Below are 26,261 nucleotides of genomic sequence, written 5' to 3' on the forward strand. Positions count from 1 at the left end.
GCATTTAGGTAGGTGGGTAAGGCTTTTTTACCCATAGCAGAGGTTGCGCACATTCTACACACTTTTCCTTTTTGATCAGTTTGGCTGTGTTCATGTAAAAGGCATGAATTTTGGCAAGATTTTACATTTTTATTTGATCTTGTTATTTCCAGATCAGCTCCTACAGTAAGACTTTACTATATGGTTTACAAGCAAGAGTTACACTCATGTTGTTAAGTTCAAAAAGAGCACCATTGAAACCCATTCAAACTGCATTTTTCTTATCTCACTTCCATTGAAGCATAATACAAGCATTTTATTATATCTGTGTTAAAGGTCACAAAATACACCTTTTCAGGCTTTTCTAGCAAAAATATGTGCCTATGGCCTGTTCACAATCCCCCCAAGAATCAGAAAAATCCATTCCCCACCCTTCTCTTTCTCTGCCTTTCATATCTCCATATTTTCCCCTCATGATGTCATGTGGAGAGTTAGCACCAGGCCCCCTGTTTAGAACGAGTTGTTTCTGTGTCTGTGGCTTTTAATGTTACCTAGCTGTCTGACTACACCACTCACAGGAAATGGATGTGGTTCTCCTGGGGGGATGGGGGTGCTAACTCCCCACATGACATCATGAGGGGAAATTCTGAATACAGCTTGTTTCATTTCAGGAAACATTTTCTGAACGGTGGAGAAAAGGTGGGGTGGTTCTGATTCTTGGGGGGATTTAGGACAGGCCAGGAGCACATATTTTTGTAAGAAAATCCTGTATTTGTGTAATATATCCCCTTTAACATTGAAAGCCACAGACAGAAACGGCTCATTCTGAACAGAGCTGAAACAGAGGGGTTTTTAGACATGCAAAAATCCAATATTGGAGTGTTTTTACTCAGCAGCAAACTTCACAGGCATGTTTAAGGGACCTCTGAGCCCAATATAAACTTGTCATAAAGGGTTAAAATATGTGACCTTTAACCTGGGCTTTGCCTTGGAATTGGTCATTTTACTACTCTCCACCAGATGGCACCGTTTTGACAGTATTTTGCATATGGTGAAAAAAATGCAACAATAATAATGCTTAAAAATGAATGTTGCTGCTTATCATTGACATATCCCAGGCTATAAAAATTCAAGAAAAAAATCTATAGAAAATAAATGTTTTTCATTTAAAAAAATGGGAGAATCATGACAAAAATTGCATTTTAAGGGTTAAAATCTTGAAAAATTAATGAATATATAATATCAATAATTAGGTTTAGGTGGAAAAAAAAAGCTTAATGAAAGTAGAATGAATCATTAAAGTATAATATTTTTCAGAGCTACTGTATTAAAAGCACATTTTTTGTTCTTAGCAGCTTAACAGAATGTTACATTGCACAAACAAACAACAAAAAAACATTCTTTGAATGCAGTATATTGAAAACTCACTTTTCTGTTTATTTTTTTCATCTAAAAAACATGGCAGCATCATGACAAAAACTGGCATTCGAAGAGTTAAAATCGTTAAAAATGAATTATTTGATATCAATAATTAGGTAAGTTGCAGGTGAAAAAATAGCTCAATGAAAGTAGAATAAAAAATTAATGTATATATTTTTTTATAGCTACCGTATTAAAAGTGCATTTTTTGCACTTTAGCAGCTTGAGTGTGACTAATATTGAAAAAATCACTAAAGTTTAATACCAATGTACCTTTCCTGGCAATATTGATGAATACAAATAAGACGTGTGTAAAGAATTGAATCAGTGTCGTGGCACAATGTCTGTTAACTGGTGAACATGCACCAGTAGCACCCATGAACAGAGAAGCTACAGTACAAAGTTTATTTCTGGTAGACAGAATGACACAGTATTCTTGTTTATAGGCCTGTCAGCTATTATAGTATTTAAACAAAACAATAAAACATTCAAGTTACCATCAGTGATGCTGGGACGCCTCAGCTAACCAAACCTGATCATTTTGGGGAGCCAGATAACATACTGTTATACTACCAAGACTGGCCCCTCCTGTACGTGGATCATGGTTTCTATTTTGGAAGTTCCTCAACAATAATCCTGGATACTGAATTCCATCCTGTAGATGCGTCACCTCTGGGGTAGTCAGAACAGGTCCCCACCCACACAGCGACGTCCACCAACCCTCCTTTGATGCCCTCACACAGCCCCTCAACTGGAGAGAAAAAAGGAGAAGATGCAGCAAATGAATAAAGGGGAAAACCCAAACTGCTCTCAGATGTGGAAATTGTTAAACCTTACCCAATTTATAAAACCCCAGTTGAGAGTGGAAAATTTTATTTTATAGCTGGGAGAGACAAAGTTAAAAACACTTCTTGCATGTGGCTGCCTACTGTTGTGGACTCGCCCAACGACAATAGCAAATGGGTCTGAGTATATTTAGACAGCCATGCAGTTTTTCTTTTTATTATTTTGCTTCCATTTACCACGACAATTGATTAAAAACAAAGCTATTAAAATGTGACTAAAGCGTCATTTAAAAAAATATGGCTTTAACCTTTCATGAAATACAGAGAGACTTTTGAGAGATATAAGGGGCTCAAAAGTATTTGAAAAACATCCACAGTTTTTGCTACTTGGATGCAAATCTTTTACAGTCAATAACTGCCCGAAGTCCACGGACAGCACTCAGTTCTGAGTTTCATCCCTGGAGATGTTTGCCAGGCCTGAACTGCACCCAACTTTAGTTGCTGGTTTGTGGATCTTTAAGCCTTCAGTTTTGTCTTCAATAATTACAGCCTGCTCTAGGGCCTAGCTTGGGCAACTGACTTGGCTGTTGAAGAAATTCCTTTTCTTTGCCTTCACAAACTCTTGGGTTAGTTTCACAATGTGTCTGGGGTCATTATACGGTTATGGACGAAAGTATTGGCACCCCTGAAATTTTTCCAGAAAATACACCATTTCTCCCAGAAATTGTTGTAATTACAAATGTTTTTTGTATACACATTTATTTCATTTATGAGCATTTGAACAACACACAAAAAACTGTGGCTAAATCATTTTATTTCAAGCATGTGGTGCTCATTTAAACTCACCTGTGGCAGTAACAGGTGCTGGAAATGTAGAAATCACACCTGAAGCCAGTTAGAATGTATAAAAGTTGACTCAACCTTTGTGTTGTATGCCTGTGTGTGTCACACCAAGCATGGGGAACATAAAGAAGAGCCAAGAATTGTCTGAGGACTTAAGACACAAAATTGTGGAAAAATATGAACAATCTCAAGGTTACAAGACCATCTCCAGAGATCTTGAAATTCCTTTGTCCACTGTGCGCAATATAATCAAGACGTTTATAACCCATGGAACTGTGGCTAAACCCCCTGGACGTGGACAGAAGAGAAAAATTGACAAAAGAATGCAACGCAGGATAGTTGGAATGGTGGATAAACATCATCAGTCAACTTCCACACAAATTCAGGCTGTCCTGCAGACTCAGGGTGCAAAAGTGTCAGCTCGAACCATACATTGTCATCTGAATGAGATGAAGCACTATGGCAGGAGACCAAGAAGTACCCCACTGCTGACAAAGAGACATAAAAAAGCCAGACTGGAGTTTGCAAAAATGTACCTGATTAAGCCTCAATCCTTCTGGGAGAACATTTTGAGGACAGATGAGACTAAAGTAGAGCTTTATGGAAAAGCACGTCATTCTAATGTTTACAGAAAAAGGAATGAGGCCTACAAAGAAAAGAACACAGTATCTACAGTCAAACATGGTGGAGGTTCAAGGATGTTTTGGGGTTGTTTTGCTGCCTCTGGCACTGAGTGCCTTGACTGTGTGCAAGGAGTCATGAAATCTGGAGACTATCAAGAGTTTTTGGGCCACAATGTAGGGCCTAGTGTCAGAAAGCTGGGTCTGCGTCAGAGGTCATGGGTGTTCCAGCACGACAATGACCCGAAACAAACCTCAGAAAGCACCAAGAAATGGTTGGAAACAAAGCGCTGGAAAGTTCTGAAGTGGCCAGCAATGAGTCTGGATCTAAATCCCGTTGAAGACCTATGGAGGGATCTCAAAACTGCTGCTACAAGAAGCATCCTTCAAATCTGAGAAATCTGGAGCAGTTTACAAAAGAAAAGTGGTTCAAAATTCCAGTTGAGAGATGTAAGAAGCTTGCTGGTGGTTATAGGAAGCGATTGGTTTCAGTTATTTTTTTCCAAGGGTGTGCAACCAAATATCAAGTTGAAGGTGCCAGCAATTTTGTCTGGCCCATTTTTTTTGACTTTTGGGTAAAATTGTGTCAATTTTTCCTTTTTTCTTCTGCTTGCTTTTTTGTGTTGTTCCAATGCACATAAAGGAAATACACATGTTATGCAAAAAACATTTGTTATTGCAACAATTTCTGGGAGAAATGGTGTATTTTCTGGAAAAATTCCAGGGGTGCCAATACTTTCGTCCATGACTGTACATCTGCACTGTAACACACCCTCCTATCAGTTTTGCAGTAATTGGCTTAATGTGAACTGAGAGTATAGAAGGTTCTGCAATGTTTTATGAGTCCAAGTACTTAGGACTGGTATCAGCACTGATACCTGATACTGGTATTGGTATCTGTGCATCTGTACCTAAAATGTTTGTCAATGAAGATACTTTTTTGGGGTTAGCCATTAGCCATTTGGGTTAGTTAGCCATTACTTTTTATGCCCATTGCCAACTCTGTCAGATGTTGACTCTAATAGGTGAGTTTTGTTTGTTTTACAAAAAATGCATTATCTTCCTTTATTTTTATTCTGCTTATTTTTTTAAAATACTAGCTACTTAAAAATAAGTAAGTGAAAATGATGCATTTTATTACTAAATATCATTGCTGAATACCTGTATTGGATAACTGAAAACTTGACGTTCGTCTATAACTAATTAAGTAAATATTAAATAAAATTTTGAGTCTGATGGAGTTGACAAAAATGAAGATATGATGGGCAAAAAAAGTCATATTTTGAAATCAATGTTGAATTTAAAATCTGTTACTTCATGCAGTTCAACCTACACTCATACCCAGTTCAACAGTGTTAATTTTAGCAGCTGTTTTTAATTCTGGTCTTAGTCTTTAGAAGAAATATCTTGTAGTTTTAGTCACATTTTAGTCTTTTCTACCCATTTTAGTTTTAGTCTAGTTTTAGTCATCTTAATGAAAACTAAACTTACTTATAGTCAGTTTTAGTCATCAAAGTTCTAATTTTGTTAGTCTTAGTCTAGTTTTTGTCATGGAAAAAGGCTGTCGAACATTTGTAGTCATAGTTTTAGTCAACACAATTAACACTGCAGTTTAAGTTATTGTAGGAAAACAAAAGTACAAACATGTTGGAACAAGTTTTGTCCCTTTTCTAAAGTATTTGTGATATTTATCCTGTATGTTCTTTCTTTCACACATCTGATGTAAATATACAAACAAAAATAGAGGTTTTCAATTAAATTTGACATTTAAAGCCTATGCATAAGTGTGGGGAAACAACTGATTTATGTGGCTTGCAATGGATCATTTCTGATGTAAAAATGTCCCTTTTTTAACATTATTGAAAGAGCCACATGTGGCTCAAGAGTCTACATTGAGTATTACTGGTTTGAGTTATGCTGCTGTTTCCAGTACTGTGTATGAACAGGGGAAATAATTAGTTAGTAGAGGCTATCTATTGGACGACAAAGCTTATGGCTAGAATCATACCTGAAGATGTTCTGTGGATGTTAATGGTTGAGTTGAGCTCAGGACTTCCTTGGTCTAAGTAGATGATTGACTCTATGGGCAGAGGTCCTGAGCATTCTGCTCCATTGAAGGTAAAGTACCACCTCTGGCAGCACGCATTCTTACACTTCAGTCTAAGGGAACCACTGAAGAGAACTCTCAGGGCGCTGTCTGAATGAAGCTTTGTGAATGTACAGTCCTGAAACACACCACAGAGACAGTTTGCCACCTTAAAGTAGCCAAGTGGTTGTGAATCATTTCTTCACTGTAAAACACCGTATCAGGATACTTACAGCTACTTTACCCAGGTCAATTCCATAATTCAGAGAGTTCCAAGCACACTGCTTGTAGTTGGGCCTCCAGGGCTGTTCAAAGATCTCATTAACACACTCTCCTTTTTCCCCCTTGAGCCCATCACGACCAGGGATGCCCGGCGTACCTGGAATACCATTGGTTCCTGGGTTACCCTCTCTGCCAGGGATGCCTGCTGGACCCTGCATGCAACTGCCAAACTGCAAACAGAAATAAAGGTGAGAAATGTTGAAAGTAGAAAATGACAGAACGACACAATACATCACCATCACTGTTACCTAAACCCCTGTGTTTTTGTCTTTCATAATGCTTCCCTGTTTTGGCTGCATGCACCACAAACACCTGAAGGCTGCCAGATCACACCTCATTAACCAGTCATGTAGACAATTACACTGTCATAAGGCTGAAAAAGGGGCAATTACAGCTTTGATTTAAATCAAGACAAAGCAAAAGATTCTGTAACCATGCATCCATTAGTTGAATTAAATATTTTGTGTTAATGAGGAATGGAAGGCTTGGTGATAAACTAGCAGGAGTCTGGCCACACATCCCTTTGAGTGATTCATTGTCTTGCTGAATCTCCTACTATGTTTACACAGATCTTTCTCAAGCTGACTCACAGACAACACACAGAGACTAGGAAGCTTGCCAGAATTTCCCTACCACATACAGAGATAGACACAACGAGGATCCAAGATTACTTTGTGTATTATTTTCTCTAAAAACACATTTGACCAAGAGATTACAGAGTGTAAGGTCAGTGTTGAAACTTTTTCATTTTTAAGTTTTATTTTGACTCGGTTTGTATTTGTCATTTTGTGCTTATTTCTTAAGTTGGTACAGACATAAACTGACACGTAAACTTACTTCCTGCCCTTAAGCAAACAATGATGCCGAAGGATTTTGATCTGTTTTTTCCTTTTCCTCAGCAGGCAGCTGTAGAGCTGTTATAGGGGCACATGGCCAAAAGGCATTAAGGCAAAAAAAAGTCCCCATGCAAGTGAACAAAGAGCTCTCACTCCAGTTTCTACATCTTGTCTTGACTCGAGTCTCTGAGGTAAAAGGAAGCTATTTTCTTCATGAAAAACCTATATGGGGAAAAATTGCTTAAATAAAAGGAGAATAATAGTCATCTTATGTCAGCTGCTGATGGAGCAGATGGTTCAGAGTCTGCTTTAGTCATCAAGTGGCTAGAATGCTGGAGCAGCCTGGAGACATGAGGTCACTATCTCGTCTGTAATGAGGCCAATACATTGGGAGTTGGTGCGTGTGTGCTAACAGACCAGGAATTGGTCCTCCACAGACACAGGAAGTCTTTAATGCACCTTAGCTGGGAGAAAATACAGAATAAATCTCTTTGGTTGATATTTAGCTAGGAAATGTCTCAGTATTTTATTATGGGTTGTATTTTTGGAGACATTTCAAAGTAAGCTAATGAATGGAGCCTCTGTCTACATAGCTACACAGCTGAATTTTACATTTGCTACCAGCCTGCTGTTCCTATAGCGGTGAAAGCTGCCTGTGTGAATTAAAAACTGGCCCTTCTGACTATTAGTAGCAAACAGTCAGTTACTGTATATGAGATGTAAAGGCTGCATTTGACACACCGGCACGGGTTGCTTTTCATGCACTGGTCAACACTGAAGCAAGGACTGAAGCTCTCCAGGAGCATGCAGAGGTTGGATATAATGCTTGGCTTTGAGAGGTGTGCATTACACAGAATCTGGAGAGGATGCAAAATAGGATTTTATGATTACCACTTGGTTCAAATAAGAGGATCTTCTTCCTTCAGAGTGTGAAGTGCAGTTTGGCTTTTCTGCATCATTTCCAGTACACTAGATACAGATGTTAACATAAGATTTTATTTTGTACTCCTACCAAGGGGTAACATTTTACAAAAGGGCACACAAAAATTAGCAAAGATACTTGATAAAGATGACTAACTATTACTGAACCAACAGAAATATTGGCATAATTACTAGTCACGACTAAGTAGCTTACTACTCATAAACCAACACAAAAGCTGGCACAGGTATGAGGTAATGAATGAATAGCTGACTACTAGTTAACCTGGATGCAGAGGAGTAACTAGCTGCTGATTAACCTACACTAAAATTGGCATAGTTACTTGGTAATACATGAGTTAACTGCAGATAACTGCAAGTTAAACTACACAAAAACTGACCCAGTTACTCATCACCGACTGTGTGACTTAGGCCAGTGGTTCTCAACGTGGGGGTCAGGACCCCCTGGGGTCACAAGCCGAGGCAGACCTCCCCATTAGGCAAAGGCAGGCCTTGGGCCACTGACCTCTAGGGGCCTCCTGAACACATAACAAACCCTTTCTCCTGCACTAGCCTATAATGTAATATAGATAATATAATATAAATATCAGTGTGAATTATAATTTACTTTTTAGTTCTTTCATTTGAAAAACTCATTTGGAGTCACAGGTATTTTGACAAATATCTTTTATATTAAACAAATATACTAACAAATAGAACATATTTAGTCACTTTTAGGGGTTTTGGTTGGTAAAAACATGACCAAAAAGAAAAAAAAATCCAAAATGAACAATTTTTTCTTTTCCTTTAAGTAAATTGTCATTTGTTTCTATGCTTTGTTGTCATTTGGTTACCAGATGTTAATTTAGAGTCTCCAAATAAACATTTTAAAAACTACCTGGACATTTCTGAACAAATAACATTGCTTAACAATCATTTTTAGTTGTTTTTACATCAAATTATAAGAATTTAAAAGGGGAGAGAGCAGTGGATGTGGAGGGCACCATCTGTGTTCGCCTAGGGCCCCACATGTGTTAAATCTGCCACTGATCACAAGACACTGAGAAGCCAGATGCTTTCTAAGAACCAAAGAATATTTCAAAATTTGTTCAAATTGTATATTTTACCAATTTTTAATACAAATAAAATTGCTCATGCAAACTTTGTGCATCTAAAAGAAAAGAAGTCAAGACAAAACTGATAGTTAAAAAAAAGTTAACAGGTATTCGATGTGTAAATCATCATATTTTATAAAATAAATGATTACTTTGAGTTGATTAACATACTGGGTAGTTATTGAACTCTGAATCATTACTTTATGATTCATACCCAAGTTTGTTACTCATTGTTCCCTAGGTTTTTCTTGCCTGTTCATTTATCACCTAATAAAAGTTCTGTTATCTTATGACTTTTGCTTGGTAATGCCTATTAGTGTACTTTAATCTACACTTTATTTACTGCTGAGAGGAACTGCTGGAGCTGTACATCTCAAAGTGGGGGTTGCAAACATTAACGGTCCAGAGGGTCAGCAGAGTCCAAGCAACATAAGCAAAAGTTTCACTTTCATTTGAATCCCAAGAGATTTAGGAGGCTAATGTGTGCCGGCTTTGTTCTCTAACACTCCACCTACAGCTTGCATCGTTATGTAATTCAGAAACAACCAGTCCATGATTTGGGCTGCTGTGAGTTTTGCAGTGAGCTTGAATGGCTGAATCCTGCTATTCCATAATTCATACCACCCTCAACGGGCCAATCAAAATTTCTATCACAGCCACAGTGAAACAGCTTTAGTTTTCTCTGGCAGTAAAGCCATATAACTAAACAGTGTGAGCCAGACCCCCCACCTATTTAGGGGATTTCATTCTGCCCACCATGAGCAGCAAAACCTGAAATATTAGTGGACTTTCTGACCATAGAAAAACTGAGTTCGTCATGTGCTGATTAAACCTTTGTTCCCCCTTAAGTAGGCTAACAGTAGCTCAAAGGCCAGCTACTACTTGAGAATTATCTTCAGAGTATTTGTTTTCTTTTGGGAGACTTTACGTTTAAAACAGCAAACAGCGATGTACGCTAAAAGTCATTATGTGAGCTTGGGAATATAACATGCACATGTCAATAGGCTACGATGCATTCAGGGGAATTTATAAAACGTGCTGAGATAATGAACAAATCTGTGCAACATCATTACACGTTCATAGACAGCCGTGTTTTTATTGACCTCTCCTGATAGAAAGCATAAACTCTCCAGAGCTTTCCTTGTAAACCTGATCTCAGCTTACTGTCTCTTACCTTGTCTGCGTCTGGATCCTTTCGGTATCCTCTATTTCTCACCTTTTCCACGCCATAAAGAGGTAAAGCCAAGCAGATAAGGAGCAGCAGGCGGGCAACAAGAGGAGACATCATACAAAAGACAACGAGCTGTGTGCTCCTTCTGAGGTCTGAAGCAGTTTGACTCTTACTCCAGACAGCTTTAGTGCAGGGGAGGGCAGGGCACGAGGGAGGGAGCCACAACTTCCACAAACCTAGTTTCAGGAAAAAAAAAACCCAGAGCATCCCTAACGACGAGCATCTGGATAGTATAAGGTTGCCAGCGTGCAAAGTATAGAGACACAAGTTCAATAGTTTTTGCAAGATTCAGAGTAAAATAAGTGGTGCTAAATTATGACACAAACAAATTCCATTCATAATTTATTTTTTATTAAAACAAATGAATTGATACAAAACTGAGCAGACAATGAGAGAATATAAAAAAGCAATTAAAAAAGACCACATTACTAAAAAGGATCTGGTGCACTGAGACAAGTCCAGACACTTAAAAAATGTAAGACCCACATCCATGTGACAAAATAAGAATAGTCATGTACAACTATAAAACTAACAGCAGGGATTCCCTTTATATGTAACTGGAATTCTCATGTGACCCCAATTACAAAAGGATAAGATACTTCTTTGGAGAATAAGTCCTTAAACAGCAGAACAGACAATCCCACATAACAGCTCTAAAATAAATCCCACACGCTGTTCTGGAAGTACTTGAGGGAAAATGTGTTATAAAGAGTGAACAAAGTCTAAAATGTTCATTTTGTGCTTTTATAATCATAATGTAATTTTTTATACTTAAAAATAGTGTGAAGATTTCTTTCTGTTTACATGACTTGACTCAAAATCATTGGAATTTACACCAAAAAGACAATTTGACCCCACACATGCAAAACACATGGAGGATCTCTGAAGTTCTTCAGAGAGAAGGAACTACTGTAACAAGAAACATTCCTGCAAAAATGTATAAAGCTGAACTTTATCCTAATTCAGAAGACACTTGTTTAGGAAACATCTGCACATATACATGCAAAATTAAGCCCTGGTTTTGAAAGCAAACAAACACAAATTCAACGTTATCTACAAATACACTACATCAAGTTTACGAGTACGTCCTTTTTGCAAAGGACAGTGAAGTAACACATTATGTGGATAACAGCATAAGGTTTAAACACAAACATTGACTCAAGAAGGAACATTACATTCAAAACATTGCTTTACCACAGGAAGACTTTCCTTAAGGTACGTTTGGTAATATCTTGACATTAAATCACAAGACTCAGTGTAGTGACTTGTTCAGTGAAAGACTAAATTTCAAGAAAAAATATAATAACAGGATATTTACATAGGTAAAGCATGTTTACTAGTATGCATTCTATGCCAGTAAGCTACAAATCCATAAAACAGTAGTCCTAAAGTTCCTGAAGCATGCTTTAAAATTAAGTGACTGTTGTCAGATATACAGGTGGTACACAGCTGTGCTACAACATTCAGGTAAAGTTCATATGTAACAGAAAAAGCTCAGTAAAGCTGAAACCAAAAATTACTCCAATATCTTACGGCTCTCAGGCTAAATCCCACAAATTCTGCTCTAAACACACCACATTTAAAATACCCAAGGTGTGTCACATTTTGCTAGCTGAACAGTCACTGACCACAATTTAACCAATACAATCATAATCCAATGTATCAGGCGTATAATCTGACTCAGACTTTACCTTTGCCTGAACAGGCAAATGAATCAGCATCAAGTGTGACTGTTGTCTAAGTGGTTTTAAGGTGGATGGATGAATACACAGGGTGATCAGAAGTCTCTGCATCTGTTGTCCTACAAGGCCTTGCTATCATCAGGCACCTGGTGCATGGGTTGCTGGTTGGGCTCCTGGACGCTGCTGCTGTGTGATAGGTTTAAAGCTGGATGCTGGAGCACACTTGGGATGTGCCTGACTTCTGACAGCTCGTTCCTCGGAGTCGCCCTAAACCAGCCAAGGCAGGAGAGATAGTCAATGGTAACAGCTTAAGCAGGTTTTTCTAGATTGATGTTGTTGCATCAGTTAGTAAACAACCATGTTTAGTCTCTCACATAAAGAAAATAATGAAGAGCATAAATCAGACAAGAACTAATGCTGAGATATTTCACACCTGTCTCACTCACCTCCCATCTGCGACTCTGTGCATGCTCTCTGAGCGGCTGCTGATCTTACTGGAGCTTCCCCCTTTGCTACGTCTCTCTCCACCTTCCCTCTCTCTCCCTCTCTCCCCCCTCCTGGAGCCCCTGCTGGAGGTGCCCCTGTCCAGGTGCTCCCTGACTGAAGCCTCAGACAGAGAACCATGCAGACGGTGCTCATGATTGCCCAGCACAGAAGTTCCTTGATTGGTTGTGGTTGGGCCAGCGGAAACACTGGTGGGTGCAGCACCTGTGCTTGTGCCCATTGACTTTGAGATAACTTTAAGCTTGTGGGAGCTAGGCTTGTAGTGCTTCTTCTTGTGCTGGACACGGCTGTTGTGCTTGAGGAAGAACTCGCAGGACTCCTGGAGCACCCTCCTGCTCTCACTGATGGGACTGTGGGTCAGAGCATAAGAGCGTAAAATATACTTGACTTGAGTTTATTCCTCATGTGCGGTCAATTTAAACATGTACCAGGACAGGAGACATGGTCTTACTCTCTCTTGCGGGTCTTGTTAAAGAAGTAAGCCCACTCAGAGCAGGTCTTTTTGCTGCTAACCCAGAAAACTGCAGATATTCCAACCACCAGTGTCATGAGGTATTTCACCAGGAACAGGGAGAGGTCAGGACGGTCGAGCTCTGTTGTCTGAAATATAAAGATATATTCTAAAAAGGGCTTTTGCAATGGTATTTTAAATGGTATTGGGAGTCTGCTTGCTTGGTTATCAAGAAAAATGCAGAGAATAATGATCATTTGAAAAAGCAAAAAAAAAACAAAAAAACAAAACTGAAGTTCTTACAATACTGCTCTCAAAATAACTTAATATCTTCTCAAAAATAAGTTTTTCCTATATAAAAAAAGGCACTTCTAAAGTGCAAATGCAGAGACAGTATTGTAAAATGAAAGACCTTTCTGCAGGCATTTTTGTAAACTGTTTAAGTACCACTTAATACAAAAATAACTGCCGATTTTTATGTGGTTATGTAACTGCACAGCCTGACGTTGCAATTGCAATTAGATTAATCATTCAGTACTACTTCAGATGCTAACAATTAATAAATGACAGAGCTAGTTTCCTTGTCTTATACATAGCGGGTTTGATATGCCTGGTTTGGTATTTACTTTCTCTCCTCATCATTTAAAATATATCCAGGACATGGAATGCAAAATAAAGAATGTGTCCAAAAACTAAGTTTTTCTGAGTCAGTTGATATTCACAAAAAGATATAAGATATATATATATATATATATATATATAAGATTCACAAAATTCATCCCTCATTCAGTGTTCTCCTTTATTATTTCATCCAATAAATAAATTCAAACAAAATACATTTTTGTTTGAATTAATGCAAAATTTAGAGACCTCAAGTTTTGTTGTTATTTGATTAGTGTAGGTATGCGTTCTTAACAGTGGTGGGGGTAATAGGTTACAATGTAATCCCTTAGAGCCCTGGTTCCCACCCTGGGGTCCAGCGCCCCCTAAAGACTCAGGGAGGTGCAAGGGAGGTTTTCAACGTTACCTTTGTATATATTTACTAAAATCAATGTGACACAATTACAGGATGGTTTATAAAAGGTTTTTGATAGTGACAAATGTATATGGGCCTGTTTCATTGGGATTTTATCACAAAAAATAGGGCTGTCAAGCTTAATCGCATTGATCATGATTAACTACGATCTTGAATTGGTGCACTAATTTTTTTTTAATTCACATGCTTTATTTTTGCTTTGGTTAATCTACATCAGCGTTAGCCTGCAGCCACAGTGATGTAAAATGAGTCCATCACTGCTCAGAAGTCAGAAGTCACTTGAACCTTGTGTTATTAACTGTTCACTTATTTCCTCCATCCATAACATGTTCCTTTTTTCATGGTTAAGTTCGCATTCAAATCTTCAATCTACCCATAAAAGCAAGTCTGTATCCAAACAGGAAGTCAATTATCCTTAGTTTGAGATAGTAGGAAAATCCAACATGACACTGAAATAGTTTTAAATGCAAAATAGTGGAATTTTACAATGCACTAAAAAGGGTGCAGTTAATTGCAATTTACAACAGAAATCTCAAGATTAATTGGAGTTTGAAAAATTCTAGTCTTTTGACAGCCCTACTAAAAACAGTTAGTTCTGCAGAAAGAATGTCCTTTTTAGTTACTATTTCCTTAAAGTAATCCATTACTGCAAAAACTTTCCAAATTTCTGGTGGAGGATAAACTTATTGTGTCAGTATGCATGCAAGTGAACTGGCAAGATATCAGAGCATGTGGAATTTCCTTTGTCAAAATACATATATCCATAATGTTTGAATTTTAGAAGAAAGGGACCAGAGCAATATCATACTGAGATGTTAAGTTTGAAAGCCTGCGTTGCTTATTTAAATAGCTGGGTCTAATTCTGTATCTTTCTTAATTACTTTCAGATTATGAGCATAAAGTACAGTTATGCTTATCAGATCAGTTATTCCTGTTTTTTGGCAGCAGAGTTATAGATTATGAACTGTAAACTAGGCTATAAGATCCTAGTAGGCAATACATTCAAAGGTAAATGTAGAGCAAGGTACAAACTGTCTAGATAATATCTCCATCATGTGGATAAAGTACAAGTACATAAGTTACCTTTATCAGTATGTAATGCAGTAACATAAAAGTTATGTTTTAATTACAGTTATCTTGTAGCATAAAAAGCTACCTTTAAAAAAATTGTTACCCAGCTCTTAAATTATTTAAATAATGTAGGGATTAAATGTTTCTTAAATTGTGTCATTTAATGGCTTTATAAGCATTTTGCATGTTTAGACTGTATCTTTTCTTATATGCAAACCCACTCCAACATCAGCACAGTTTAGCCAATTAATCAACTATAACTAACTGTCGACTTTAAATCATTCTAATTGCACCAACCTAGTATGAAGACACAAAAAAGGGTGCCTAAGACCTTTTCTTATGTTTATATTTTCTTTAACCTGTCTGTAGCCAAATCAGTGAAGGAAAAGACGATTCAAATAAACAAGCCACAGCTACCTTATATGAGCACGGGATACTATACTCCTGACAGCGGTCATTGATCCAAGTATTCTCCCATGTGCTGCGATGGCTCTGTTCATAGGTGTAGCAGGCTAATAGGGTGACCAGTGGGACCAGGTAGAGGCAGCTGAATACGCCAATTCGAATCATAAACTTCTTCAGCTTCTCCTGGTTGCGCTCATCGTGCTGGATGACCTGCCGGACATGGTTCAGAGAAACAATGCCTGCCAGGATAAGAAAAAGGCCAACCACGACACCCACACACAGAGGAGCCAGAACAAAGTAGCGCAAAGCGTCCAGGTCATAGAGCCCCACAAAGCAGACTCCACTGATGTTGTCCCCTTCAACCTTGTTCAGAGCCAGCAGCATGACAGTTAGCGCTCCAGGGATCCCCCAGGCAGCAGAGTGGAACCATACCTGAAAAAAGAGGGAACATGGTTTAATATTTTCAACAGCATCCATCATTCAGCATACTTAATCAAGCTTAAATTCGCTCATTTTATATTTATTTTCTACATATGTCTCTTGCTAGCTTTAACTCTTATATACTAAGTCTTTCAAACATTACCGCTTTCTTCTCGATAGCCTCACAGCTCCACTTGGGTCCAGCTGCCAGGAACCAGGTGATAGTGAGTATTACCCACCAGACGATTCCAGCAATGGTAAAGAAGTAAAGCAGCATGAAAAGTAGAGTGCAGCCTTTGCTCTGAGAGCCAAGCACCACGATATCCACTCCACTAGGATGATCTGCTTTGGTGCAGGCTGCATTGTTCCCAAGCAGAAAACCAATGAAGTATATGAGTGAAACAAAGCTGTAGCAGACAGCATAAAATATTATTGGGCGCTCTGGGTAGCGGAATCGTTTAACATCAATGAGGAAAGTGAGGAAAGTGAAGAGTGTGGCGCCCAAGCAGATGATGGAGCATACTCCGACGAAGCTCTTTGCAAATTCAATGTCATGGGGCTTGAAGTACATATTGGAGCAAGGTGGAGAACAGTCCTGGGCACCCAGGAACGATGATCCATGGCCTGGCTTGGTCTTTAGCTGAAGTGGGCACCAGAATCCAAGGTCCCTCTTAGCTGGTGTGGGGCTCATTGTGGTGGTTGCAAAGGGGTCCAAACCAACAAGGCTACATGAGTCCAACCTAGTAAAACAAAATTCAAACTGTGTTTAACTGATTAAGGACTAAAGGCATTGCTTTTGTTGACTGTAATTGTTCCCTCTTACTTGTCACACTGGAGTTCAGGAGGCCAGATGATACCAAAGACACGGATATTATCCTCACAGTCCGAAAGAACGGTCATACACTCCTCTCTGCATGGACGGACCACCTGGTTCTCCTCGTTGCATTGTGGGATAAATGCTTGACAAAGAAAGTGATGGACATCTGGAGAGCAGCGCAGGTTTACCAGCGGCATGAATGGCTAGTGACAGGGAGAAATGTTACAACAAATTAGAGAAAACGTTTTCCATGCTTGAAGCTATCCTAAAATACATGGACTAGTCCTGAATGTTCTGACTGGGTCTGACTTCCTATTGAAAAGATGGATTACAGTACTCTTACTCTCAAATATTAGACAGTTTTGAGCTGAAAGCAGTGAGTTTCCTCTGTATTTGCTACCCACAGTTGGAAAACATTGATTTTTATTTGCATGTATTTGGATTTGCAGCCCTTACAGAATGATTAATGGGAAATTTGATCTTCTAAGGCCAAATATACAAAAGTGGTTGTGGGATTATAATAACAAGCTGTCAAATATTAGTATCTTTGTTCTATATTGTGAAAGTGTTCTAAATGTTTGATGTCAGTAGGCTATATCAGAATAGTAAAGCAAGACTTAGGTTGACCCAGTTATGATAAATAGAGAATTAATTGTAATCATGGCTCATTTTTAAACATTGCTTTTTTAAAGGAAATTAAAAACAGTATGAATCACTTCCCCACAATGTATTAACATTTTGATGATCTTCAGAGATCTACAGAGCCAAACAAAGGGGCCAGTTCAATAGTTGGGAATCATGGTCTTCCGTTTCAACACACTGGTCTAGAGCTTGAGGACTGAGAGGCAGGGGGTGTGGAGGTAGCAGGAAATGAGTGCATGGTGGTTTGAAAACACAACGACAGACCAAGAAGACTGGAATGCACAGAGCTGTTGGGCTTCAGATGAAGAATGGTATTAAGCTCAACTTGTGCAGATTTATCATTGATTTACACAGCTTACACTATTGACAATTATTCTTGGTAAACATGGCAGCTTCCATTTACTTCACCCAGAATGCATTGTTCACTCAGAACCTTATCAACACCATCTGCAACATTTTAGAGCCATGGGGACTCTTTGTTTAAACCACATAGACCGTTACCATACCAAAACAAATAGATTTCTGTCAGTCCATTCTGCAAATATTTGTAGACAAAACATACACACTCCGACACAGTCCACTATTCAAAGTTTCCTCTCCTCTTTTTCCTGAAATCCACTCTGGCAGTAAGCCCATGTCTCATGGGCCTGAGTTGACAGTAAGCGTCCTTGTTTCTCTCCTGTGGAGGTCCTGGACGCCTTCAGAGTGAGCACCCCATTGCTTAACAATCTGACCTTTATTCGCCTTATGCCAGAGTAGAACGGTGCACTGTAAAACCTACCCTTGTATCAGAAACCTTCAACCAGGATCACGGATAGAAGTTTAGCAGATTTATCTAAAGGCACATTTCTCTGCTGAAAACTAAAGTACAAAGTTCTTCAAGTATTGATTTTAAAAAAGCCAGAGTACATGTTTTACCTAAACTTCTGAGGCTTCAATTGTCCAGTGCAGTACATCAATAAGTCATTGCATTCTCTTTGTTTTTCATCACATCAAACCGTTCTGTTTCTAAAACTGGCAAAGTTGTGGAATCTGGGACCAAGGGCGGAAAAGGTTAGCCCTCCTCCGGAAAATCCTACTGATAGGCCTGACTGAGCCCTTGCTGAAGAAAAGTTTGCTTGAATACAACATCAGGGCTTTGGGATAAACCATAGCACACTTTCAAAGAGAACTATGCATAATATGTAAGGTTGAGTACAGGCCGGAGAGTGTAATCCTGTCACCTGGGATACAGGGCCGAGGAGGTAGAATGAGTGAGTGATTAACAGACACAGAATACTCTCATTGTGGTATGCTGGGTGACTTTGTGTGAGATTGGGCGGGGCTTCCCCCTTCCTCCAGAAATCAAAGGCCTTCACAACAAAGTCGATGAAGTTGCCTGTGGCAAAGTTTGCTGTGAAATAAAAAAGCTGATACTTGCTAGCCTGCTACCTTTGCCAGATGCAACACAAAAGACTCCTTCAACACATCACTGTTCATTCTCATGCTCTGACACCAAATGTGAGTAACCCAAACCCTGACCTTCAGGAATGCCAAGACAGAGTGCAACAACTATAGAGCCCAAGTTTACTGCTAAGAAAGGTCAGAAGACAGAATTTAAGGTAAAGGTATGATGGGAAAAAACAAGGGCAATAGACTTTAAGCAAGACAGGATTTAATGTAGCTAAACTGTGAACAAATCTAAGTACTATTTATATTTGGACTCTTCAAATTTGTTGAGTTAGAAGTTATACCTTACAATTACACTGAGCATATGGTCTTGACATTTTTTTAAAAGATGTTTAATCCTTTTAGGATTTGTCAGTGTAAACAGTGTCTACATGTTTAGTCTGATGGTGGGCATCCCACTGCAGTTGCTGAGTGACATCGAAGTGCTGCTATTGCAGGAGGATGTGCTGCAATTTTGGTGGTGAAATACAGACTGGCTCACTGATACAAGAAGACTTCTCCCCTTTTTCAAGCATTTTTGTTGTCTATTTGAAAATTTAAACCATAAAATGTTACTTTTGTTAATTGTATTCACATTGGGTTTTATCCACTTTATGTCTAGTGGCTGGATAGTTCAGTGGTTTATTTCACAGACTTTGCTCAGGAGATTGAGGTTTCAACCCTGGACAGGACACAATGGCTATCCAGTGTGAGCCCTGGGGCAAAGTCTTTAACAGCAGGAACACCTGTGTGAGATGTGCACCGCTTTGGACAAAAGCTAAATGACTAGGGATGGAAATTTACAAGATTTTTACTGATATCCATATTTAATTACTGTCTATAATAAAGAGTTTTGATGACTAAAAATATCAAACATCAAGGGTTTGGGGGAGAACATGCTAAAATATACAAAAATTCTTTTTTGTGGAAATGTCTGAAGTAAAACAAAGTACTCTGGATCCTCAATCTCCTGGATCTGAGATCTCTGGATGTATAAAAATAAATTAAAGTCTTGCACAAAATTAACAGTTATTGTCCAAAAAGATGCATGCCTTGCATGAAATCACTGTTTGACAGATGTTGCACGCCGCACTGTTTTCATCATTTTTTGAGAAATGACATTTTCGACCGCTTCAGCTTGCTTTTGTGACTGTCTGCCATGTTTACTTCCTCACCTTCTCTGTTCTTGCTCGTTTCGCTGACTGCCTCTCGCAAGACCGTGTTTTTCAAGCACATAGAAGTAGGGCATTGATAAGGGAGTAGTTTATTAAATTTCAGTGATAATGATGGATTGAACCAATTGGAACTGGTTCTCAACTGGAACCAGTTTTGATTCCCATCCCTATAAACGACGAAACAACACTGTAATAGTTGTAACATTGTCCTTGTACATAGAAAGACAGATATCTAGACAGAATTTGATGCATCTCTGTGATAGGTCCACTCAGGATTAGGAAAGAAGACCAAAGATTCAATTTCAAGAAATTACAAGTCTTGCAACCCCACAAATCAATATGATAGAAACTGATTCAAACCACAACAATGGATCAAACAGCAGCTTTTGTCAAAAGGAGTGTGATTTCAAACAAGTGATACCTTCATTTTGCGGATGATCCTGTTTTTCTAAAAGGTGAGACGAGGGGGATTACAACTTTCAGTGTTCATAAGCCCTTCTCTGTAGCTACTCCCTTTTTACAGTAAGCTTGCTTCCCACAAATTCACTCTTATTGTACCATAATTTGTTGTTCACAATAGGGCAGCTCAGATTTTAGATAATCATGTTCATGAAACAATTTACTTACTGTATACTTTAGCTAAATTAAGACTCCGGTGTGATTTAGACACACACTTTAGCTGGAAATAACGCACGTTTGTAGATGACAATCACAGTGGTTTATTTTAGATCAGTTAACAAGCTCTTTTGAGGGCTAAGAGACCTTGACATTAATAGCCTAGCCCCACTAACAGTACTTACCAAAGCAATCATTTAGATGGTGGTCATTATCTCAGAATGCGACTTGAATTATATTTTTAACATTACCATCGATATTTTTAGGTTACTATAATTTAAAATCTCCATGAAAAAACACACTTGTGATAATTTTAGGAGGGTCAAGCAGCTTTAAAATTCCCCATCATAACCTATCTGTTACAAAAATGAGCTTTCTCATAAGGCAGTTTTATTGCAACTTTGCAGTTCATCATTGAAGATCGGTGCAAACTGATGGGACATCCAATCAAGCTCTGGGTTTAAATAGTGTCCATCTTATTATTTTTTCTTAAACACTGAATTGCCTGCATTGACAGCCTGCTTAGCACCACAGTTAAAATGCAGAAACTGATCCTCAACGCATAAAGCTTTTTAGATGAAAAGTTTAATAAAAGAAGAGATTACTTAAAGAAAAATCTTTGAAATAAAAAATGCTATATACTTTAATGGCTGATTACACTGTCCAACAAGATCAATATCAGTACATTAAAGCATATGTATTTATGAAATCATACCTCCATCATACTGGCTGCCATATCCTGGTCGTAGTGCTCCATCATGTTTGGAAAGAAGGTCATGTTGTAGGGCATCCCCAGGCACCGATATACTTTGATGGGCTCACAGGTAAACAAGCTGTGGGAACTGGAGCCTCCCACCCATATTAAAACCAACCAGGCCCACAGAGGTCCTGGCATCAACATGGCAGTGGCTGATTGTGAGGGAAAGTGTGTGAGGGTATCCAAGGAGAACAGGTTTCTTTCTGGCTCACTGTGAGGATATTTTGGCCAAAGCGATGACTTCCCCTGGCTCACACTGTCATCGACACTTCAGTTCTCCCTGGGTCATCTTAGTGGTTCCAGTTGGCACTGCAGCAGGTAGAATTTTCCCATCATTCATCAAGAAAGGTAGGGATCCCACTGTCCTGCAAATGGAATATTTACAGTGAAATAAGTTTATTCTTTCAGCTCCACGACATGTCTTGAAGGGCTCATTTTGTACACAACTCTTGCTTCACTGACTGTCTTCCATCTGAAATATGTTGGTGCCGGTGGTTATTATTGCACTTGATAAGAGCTGTAAATCAAAAGCAGACTGAAGCATGTTATATATCAACCTTTCTTTGTTTGAAAATACAGCCAAATCAAAATCATATTCAAAGTTTTCTTGGATCATCCTTCAAGGTCTCTTGAGTTTTCTGGCATTCAATTGAAAGGTACTGTTCAGTTTTCAGCTCTGACTTCTGAGACAAATCAATAAAACATACTAAGGAGCCAACATGAAATTAACCCTAGTGCAGACTTGAAGAGCATGTATCATAGAGGGTGGGGAATGCAAAAGATCCTGGATGCTTCTGTAGAATAAGTCTGAGCTTGCTGATACACATTTATGTGCCACAGTTTCTCTTGCATATATTGCACATGCAACCAATCATCTTGAATGCCTAACATAAAATAACTAACCCTGTGAATATAGGATACACACAATACCAGAGGGAAGTGACTAATTTAAGATGTTAGCTCTGGTAGTTAAAACTATAATATAATATGTATAAATTATAAGCAAACAGGTTTTGAAACCCTTTTAACATAAGCATATGGTCTTCAGGGGCAGAAAGTAACTAATTACATTTACTCTAATTATTATAATTGAGTAGCTTTTTAGGATACTCCTACTTTTCGAACACATTTTGAAACCATTACTTTAGCTTCTACTTAGGTAAGTTTTAACCAGAGTAACTGTAGTTTTACTTGCGTACTATACTCTTGTACTTTTTACACTTCTGTTGACAGCACAGTAGTTAATATCACAGAGTTGATTTTAACCCCCAAAGTGTAATTTTAACTCTATTCTGAGTAAAATGGTCTTCATCGTTGGGCTGTTTGACTGATCTCACATCTGCTGGTGGAGTTTCCCATCATGCCCTTGGGCCGAGTGTTTAGATGTGTTTTACATGTGTTTAGTTGTATTTGGATGTTCCCTGCTGTGGTTCTTTGGCTAATGTTTCTGGTGGATTTGATGCGAGACACATTTGCACCCTGAGTGAAGTTATCCACTGCCTTTGACTTGAAGTGCTCCTTAAGGACGCAGAGATCATATTCACTATCAGTATGATTTGCCTTGCTATGAGGTTGGCGGTCTGCTTTGTTCTTGCCAGAGGAGACCCAGCTTGCCTCAGATTTTCAAGTGTTACTGCCGCTCTGTTGTATTTTAAAATGTTTAAGACTTAAAAAAGGCAGCTTAAGTATATGGAGTGTGGCCCAATACAAACACTTTAAAAGTGTTACATTTACCTATATTTTAGTTCAATTAACACTGTCGATTTGCTCTGTATTTTAATGCATTACGACTTTACCTGAACAACCTGGTTGGAGATCTATTCTCTTGTTGTCCTTGCCAATAAGGAGTAAATATATTTACTACTCCTTAGTAAATATTCAGTGCTCAGTACTTAAAGTAAATTGTAGATAAGTTTTGTTTTAGCTGATTCATAGACTACTACCTTAACTTTAACTTAAGTAAAAATTTAACCAGAGTAATTGTACATCTACTGCTGTCTACAATTGTTTATTTTTTCTAGCTCTGATGGTCTTCAAGGGTAAAATTGTTATTTGGGGTGTTAAATTTCTTTGAGGCGCCACAATAGTCTACCGAATCTAGCCACATTAGTGTTTACACCGGTGCCTTGGGTAAGCTTACCGACCCAGTTACAATGTAGGTTAAAGGGCTGTGAGTTTATAAGTAACAGTATAATGACATGGTATCAGTTGATTATTAGCATAAACTTTTGGCTTAGCATGTTAGCAACGATTAAAGAGACAGTAAAATTTTAAGCTTGGTTTTGACACCACCGACTTCAATGTAGCTAGCAGTGAGGCGTAATTTAGTAGAAAAGTTATAAACACGAACTTCACGTCTCGACGACTCAGAATATGCCGGTAAACTAACTTTAACTATGTTAGGCTGAAGACAGGAAAGCAGTTTTCCCGTAAATTAGCTCTCATTGCGGGGAGAGAGTGCAGTAAACATCCCTGCTTTGGTCACTGCATTGGGACGGGGGCCCAGAACAACTTCGGTGAGGAAAGTTAAACAGAAAAACTTAAAGCGTAAAAACACAAACACTTACCCTTACTCCCAAGGTGTTTGTGTAACAGCTGACTACATGGACATACGGCCCCTCATATTTCCGTGGGGAATTTGGAAGCGTGTTTCCTGCGATAAGCTCCACAGTCCCTTCGCTTTCCAGTCTGCCTACCGTTTAGTAAAGATGCCTTCAAGTGTCGTTGGAAATTTCCACATTGTGCATAACCCATTGCGAGCTAGCCCTGGGCTATGTAGTTTCATGAGTTTTACTGTGTTAGAGTATGCACCCGTGGCAGAGTCTATGTTGTTTTTAAGTTTAAATTTGTGTTCAGATTTTCATGGTGTGGCCTCATCTCTTTGCACAGATGTGCTTCAGTAACATAAAGCAGGAAAAGGGGTATTGACGAGGAGTACTTTAATGCAGCATTATTATGTGGAGCAGACAAGGATAATACAATCTCAGAGCCAAAGTAAGAGGACCAGTGGCAGATTTTTGGGGCCTGAGGCGAACACAATCATGGTACCCTCCACATACACCGTTCTCTCTCCTTTTAAATTCATATTTATTCTATAAAGACACATTTGTAATTTGACGTAAAAAAAAAAAACTAAACTAAAGAGGGCTGTTTAGCAATGTTTTTTTTGTACAGAAATGTCCATGCAGTCTTTAAAATATCCATTTGGAGACTTTTAATGGACATCTGGTAACCAAATGACAATAAAGCAATGTTACACTAAATTTGCATGTTTACTTAAACAAAAAAGGACACTTTACTCAAAGGAAAATAATTGTTCATTTTTCTTTTTTGGTCATGTTTCACAAACCAAACCCCTTAAGATGGCCGAAAACATTTCATTTGTTCAAATATTGTGTAAGAACTATTGACGCCAGCATTCTTGCAGTGTTTGCACATCATGCAAATATATTATCAATGCACACTGACTTGTACATATAAAAAAATTACAAGAGTTTGAACCAGCTAAAACTTATTTTTACTCTAAAATGTATATAGGTCATTATGTGTTCTTCTGCAAAGTTGTTTTTTTTCTGTTTTTAATTTTTTTTCAAGATTTTGTTACAGTAGAATTTTTAATTGCAAATTTAAAATTGTTAATTTGGTTAGAACTTTCACTTCTTTCACTTCTGTGTAGAAGTTTGTGTAATACTATATATATATATATATATATATATATAGTGCTTAACAAATTTTTTAGACCACCACTCAAAGTAAGGTTTATGCCACAGCTGCCTTAAATTAACAACATTGGTAAAAATTGGTAAAAGTATCATTTGGGTTAAAAAGCTTCTACATATTGGTGTATTAACCATTGCAGAAACATATAAAATGATTTGGTAATTACCAATGCTGTTAATTTAGGGCAGCTGTGGCATAAACCTTATTTTGGTTAGGGTTAGGGTGGTATAATAAATTTGGTAAGCACTGTATGTATAAATATATATATATATACATGGTAGGTAATAACAGGTTGTAGATAAAAATGGGTCCTAGTTGAAATATAGTAATGTAAATTTCATACCATATAACATTAACAGCATCACAAAATTATGCAGGCAATTTTAGAATATCCCTTCCGTTTGAAATTGCTTCACTGTTGAAAGGACCTTGCTTATTTTCAACGGTCTGAGACTGAATCCTACTGAGCATGTGCAAAGTGTCATATCAGCTTGCCTCTTATGGCAGGACTGAGTATGTTACAATTGCCCCTATCTCCCCTATAACACCAAGCATGTGACTGTGGATGTTCATAGCATTGTAAATGATGGTAGTAGCTTTAAATCATTAGAGTTAATTTTTCAGAACCAGTCATCCATCGGACGAGCAGCGCGGTGTAGCAGTAAAGATATACATTTATCACACTAGGACACTTTTCTGCACCTCTTCGAGGGCCCCTGGTATCCTTACCGGCACCTTCAGTCAGGTAAATGACGAAAAATCAATCTTCCACATAGTTTGCCTTTTCTCGAAGATCCACAGGGAGGCGCTGTGTCCCCTCTGTGCCCACATCCATGTGACCGCTGTGGAGAGGCGGGGTTATAATGTAACAATTTAGGTGCTACAGTGAAACCACCAAAGTGTCCGCGAGAGCTGAGCGCATCTGTTCTCTCCTCTTTCTTCTCATCGCCGATGCTGGCTACCAGAGACCCACCTCAGACATCAAATGACATTTATTAAGGAGGCGCCGCAAGTGGGGACGGGACCGACTCACAACACATTCATATGAGGTGCGTGAGCTTGTTACAAATTTAGACAGGAGAGAGGTAAATACAATTCCCACAAAACCGCAAATAGCTCTAAATTGAATTAGGAGTGGATTATCTGAGTGCGCACTGTGATGGATGCAACAGGATTATTGCGCTCGTACGGAGGAGGTGGAGGAGGCTCCGTCCTCATAGTTTCTGAACCGAGGCGCTGGCCTGTTGCTAGGAGACCTTTTGACAGCCGGGAGCTTTTGGAAAGTGACAGTTAATGCACTAATGGTGACTGCTTATCTGCCAACCAAAACCATCCTACTCCTGTCCTTACTGCATGTTAGTAGGTGAATCCTATTTGCGTTTTGTGCGTAAAAGAAAGTATTTACTACTGTGGTCGCTGTTTTC

At 38.6% G+C, this 26,261-nt stretch overlaps 3 protein-coding genes across 6 annotated transcripts in view; 1 reads left to right on the plus strand and 2 right to left on the minus strand.

Annotated features, from left to right (window-relative positions):
- Nucleotides 1-1,447: 1,447 nt before the first annotated feature.
- On the minus strand, nt 1,448-10,191 carry LOC121514043 (collagen triple helix repeat-containing protein 1-like). Of its 3 annotated transcripts, XM_041794108.1 has the most exons (5): nt 10,058-10,191; nt 7,742-7,819; nt 5,966-6,184; nt 5,655-5,871; nt 1,448-2,149 (listed from the first exon to the last, which is right to left on the minus strand). In XM_041794108.1, exons 1-5 carry the CDS (start codon nt 10,169-10,171, stop codon nt 2,007-2,009), a joined length of 771 nt encoding a protein of 256 aa, XP_041650042.1. In that variant the 5' UTR covers nt 10,172-10,191; the 3' UTR covers nt 1,448-2,006. The 3 variants fall into 3 exon arrangements, with proteins under 3 accessions (XP_041650042.1, XP_041650044.1, XP_041650043.1); XM_041794110.1 differs by lacking the exon at nt 7,742-7,819 and having other exon boundaries at nt 10,100-10,191; XM_041794109.1 differs by lacking the exon at nt 7,742-7,819.
- Nucleotides 10,192-10,448: 257 nt separating this feature from the next.
- LOC121513819 (frizzled-6-like) lies at nt 10,449-23,819 on the minus strand. Its single transcript, XM_041793803.1, has 8 exons — nt 23,685-23,819; nt 21,076-21,482; nt 16,507-16,703; nt 15,847-16,423; nt 15,276-15,695; nt 12,752-12,900; nt 12,243-12,650; nt 10,449-12,063 (listed from the first exon to the last, which is right to left on the minus strand). The coding sequence occupies exons 2-8, from the start codon at nt 21,259-21,261 to the stop codon at nt 11,916-11,918; spliced, it is 2,085 nt and encodes a 694-aa protein (XP_041649737.1). The 5' UTR covers nt 21,262-21,482; nt 23,685-23,819; the 3' UTR covers nt 10,449-11,915.
- A 1,930-nt stretch (nt 23,820-25,749) lies between these two features.
- The window catches only part of klhl32 (kelch-like family member 32), a 65,807-nt gene continuing 65,295 nt past the window's right edge, over nt 25,750-26,261 (plus strand). For both annotated transcript variants that reach the window (XM_041793915.1, XM_041793916.1), the window contains exon 1: nt 25,750-25,886. The gene's annotated coding sequence lies outside the window, so the exon portion shown is untranslated. The remainder of the gene's footprint in view (nt 25,887-26,261) is intronic.

Source organism: Cheilinus undulatus, linkage group 8 (genome assembly GCF_018320785.1).
Source record: "Cheilinus undulatus linkage group 8, ASM1832078v1, whole genome shotgun sequence".
NCBI classification, from domain to species: Eukaryota; Metazoa; Chordata; class Actinopteri; order Labriformes; family Labridae; genus Cheilinus; species Cheilinus undulatus.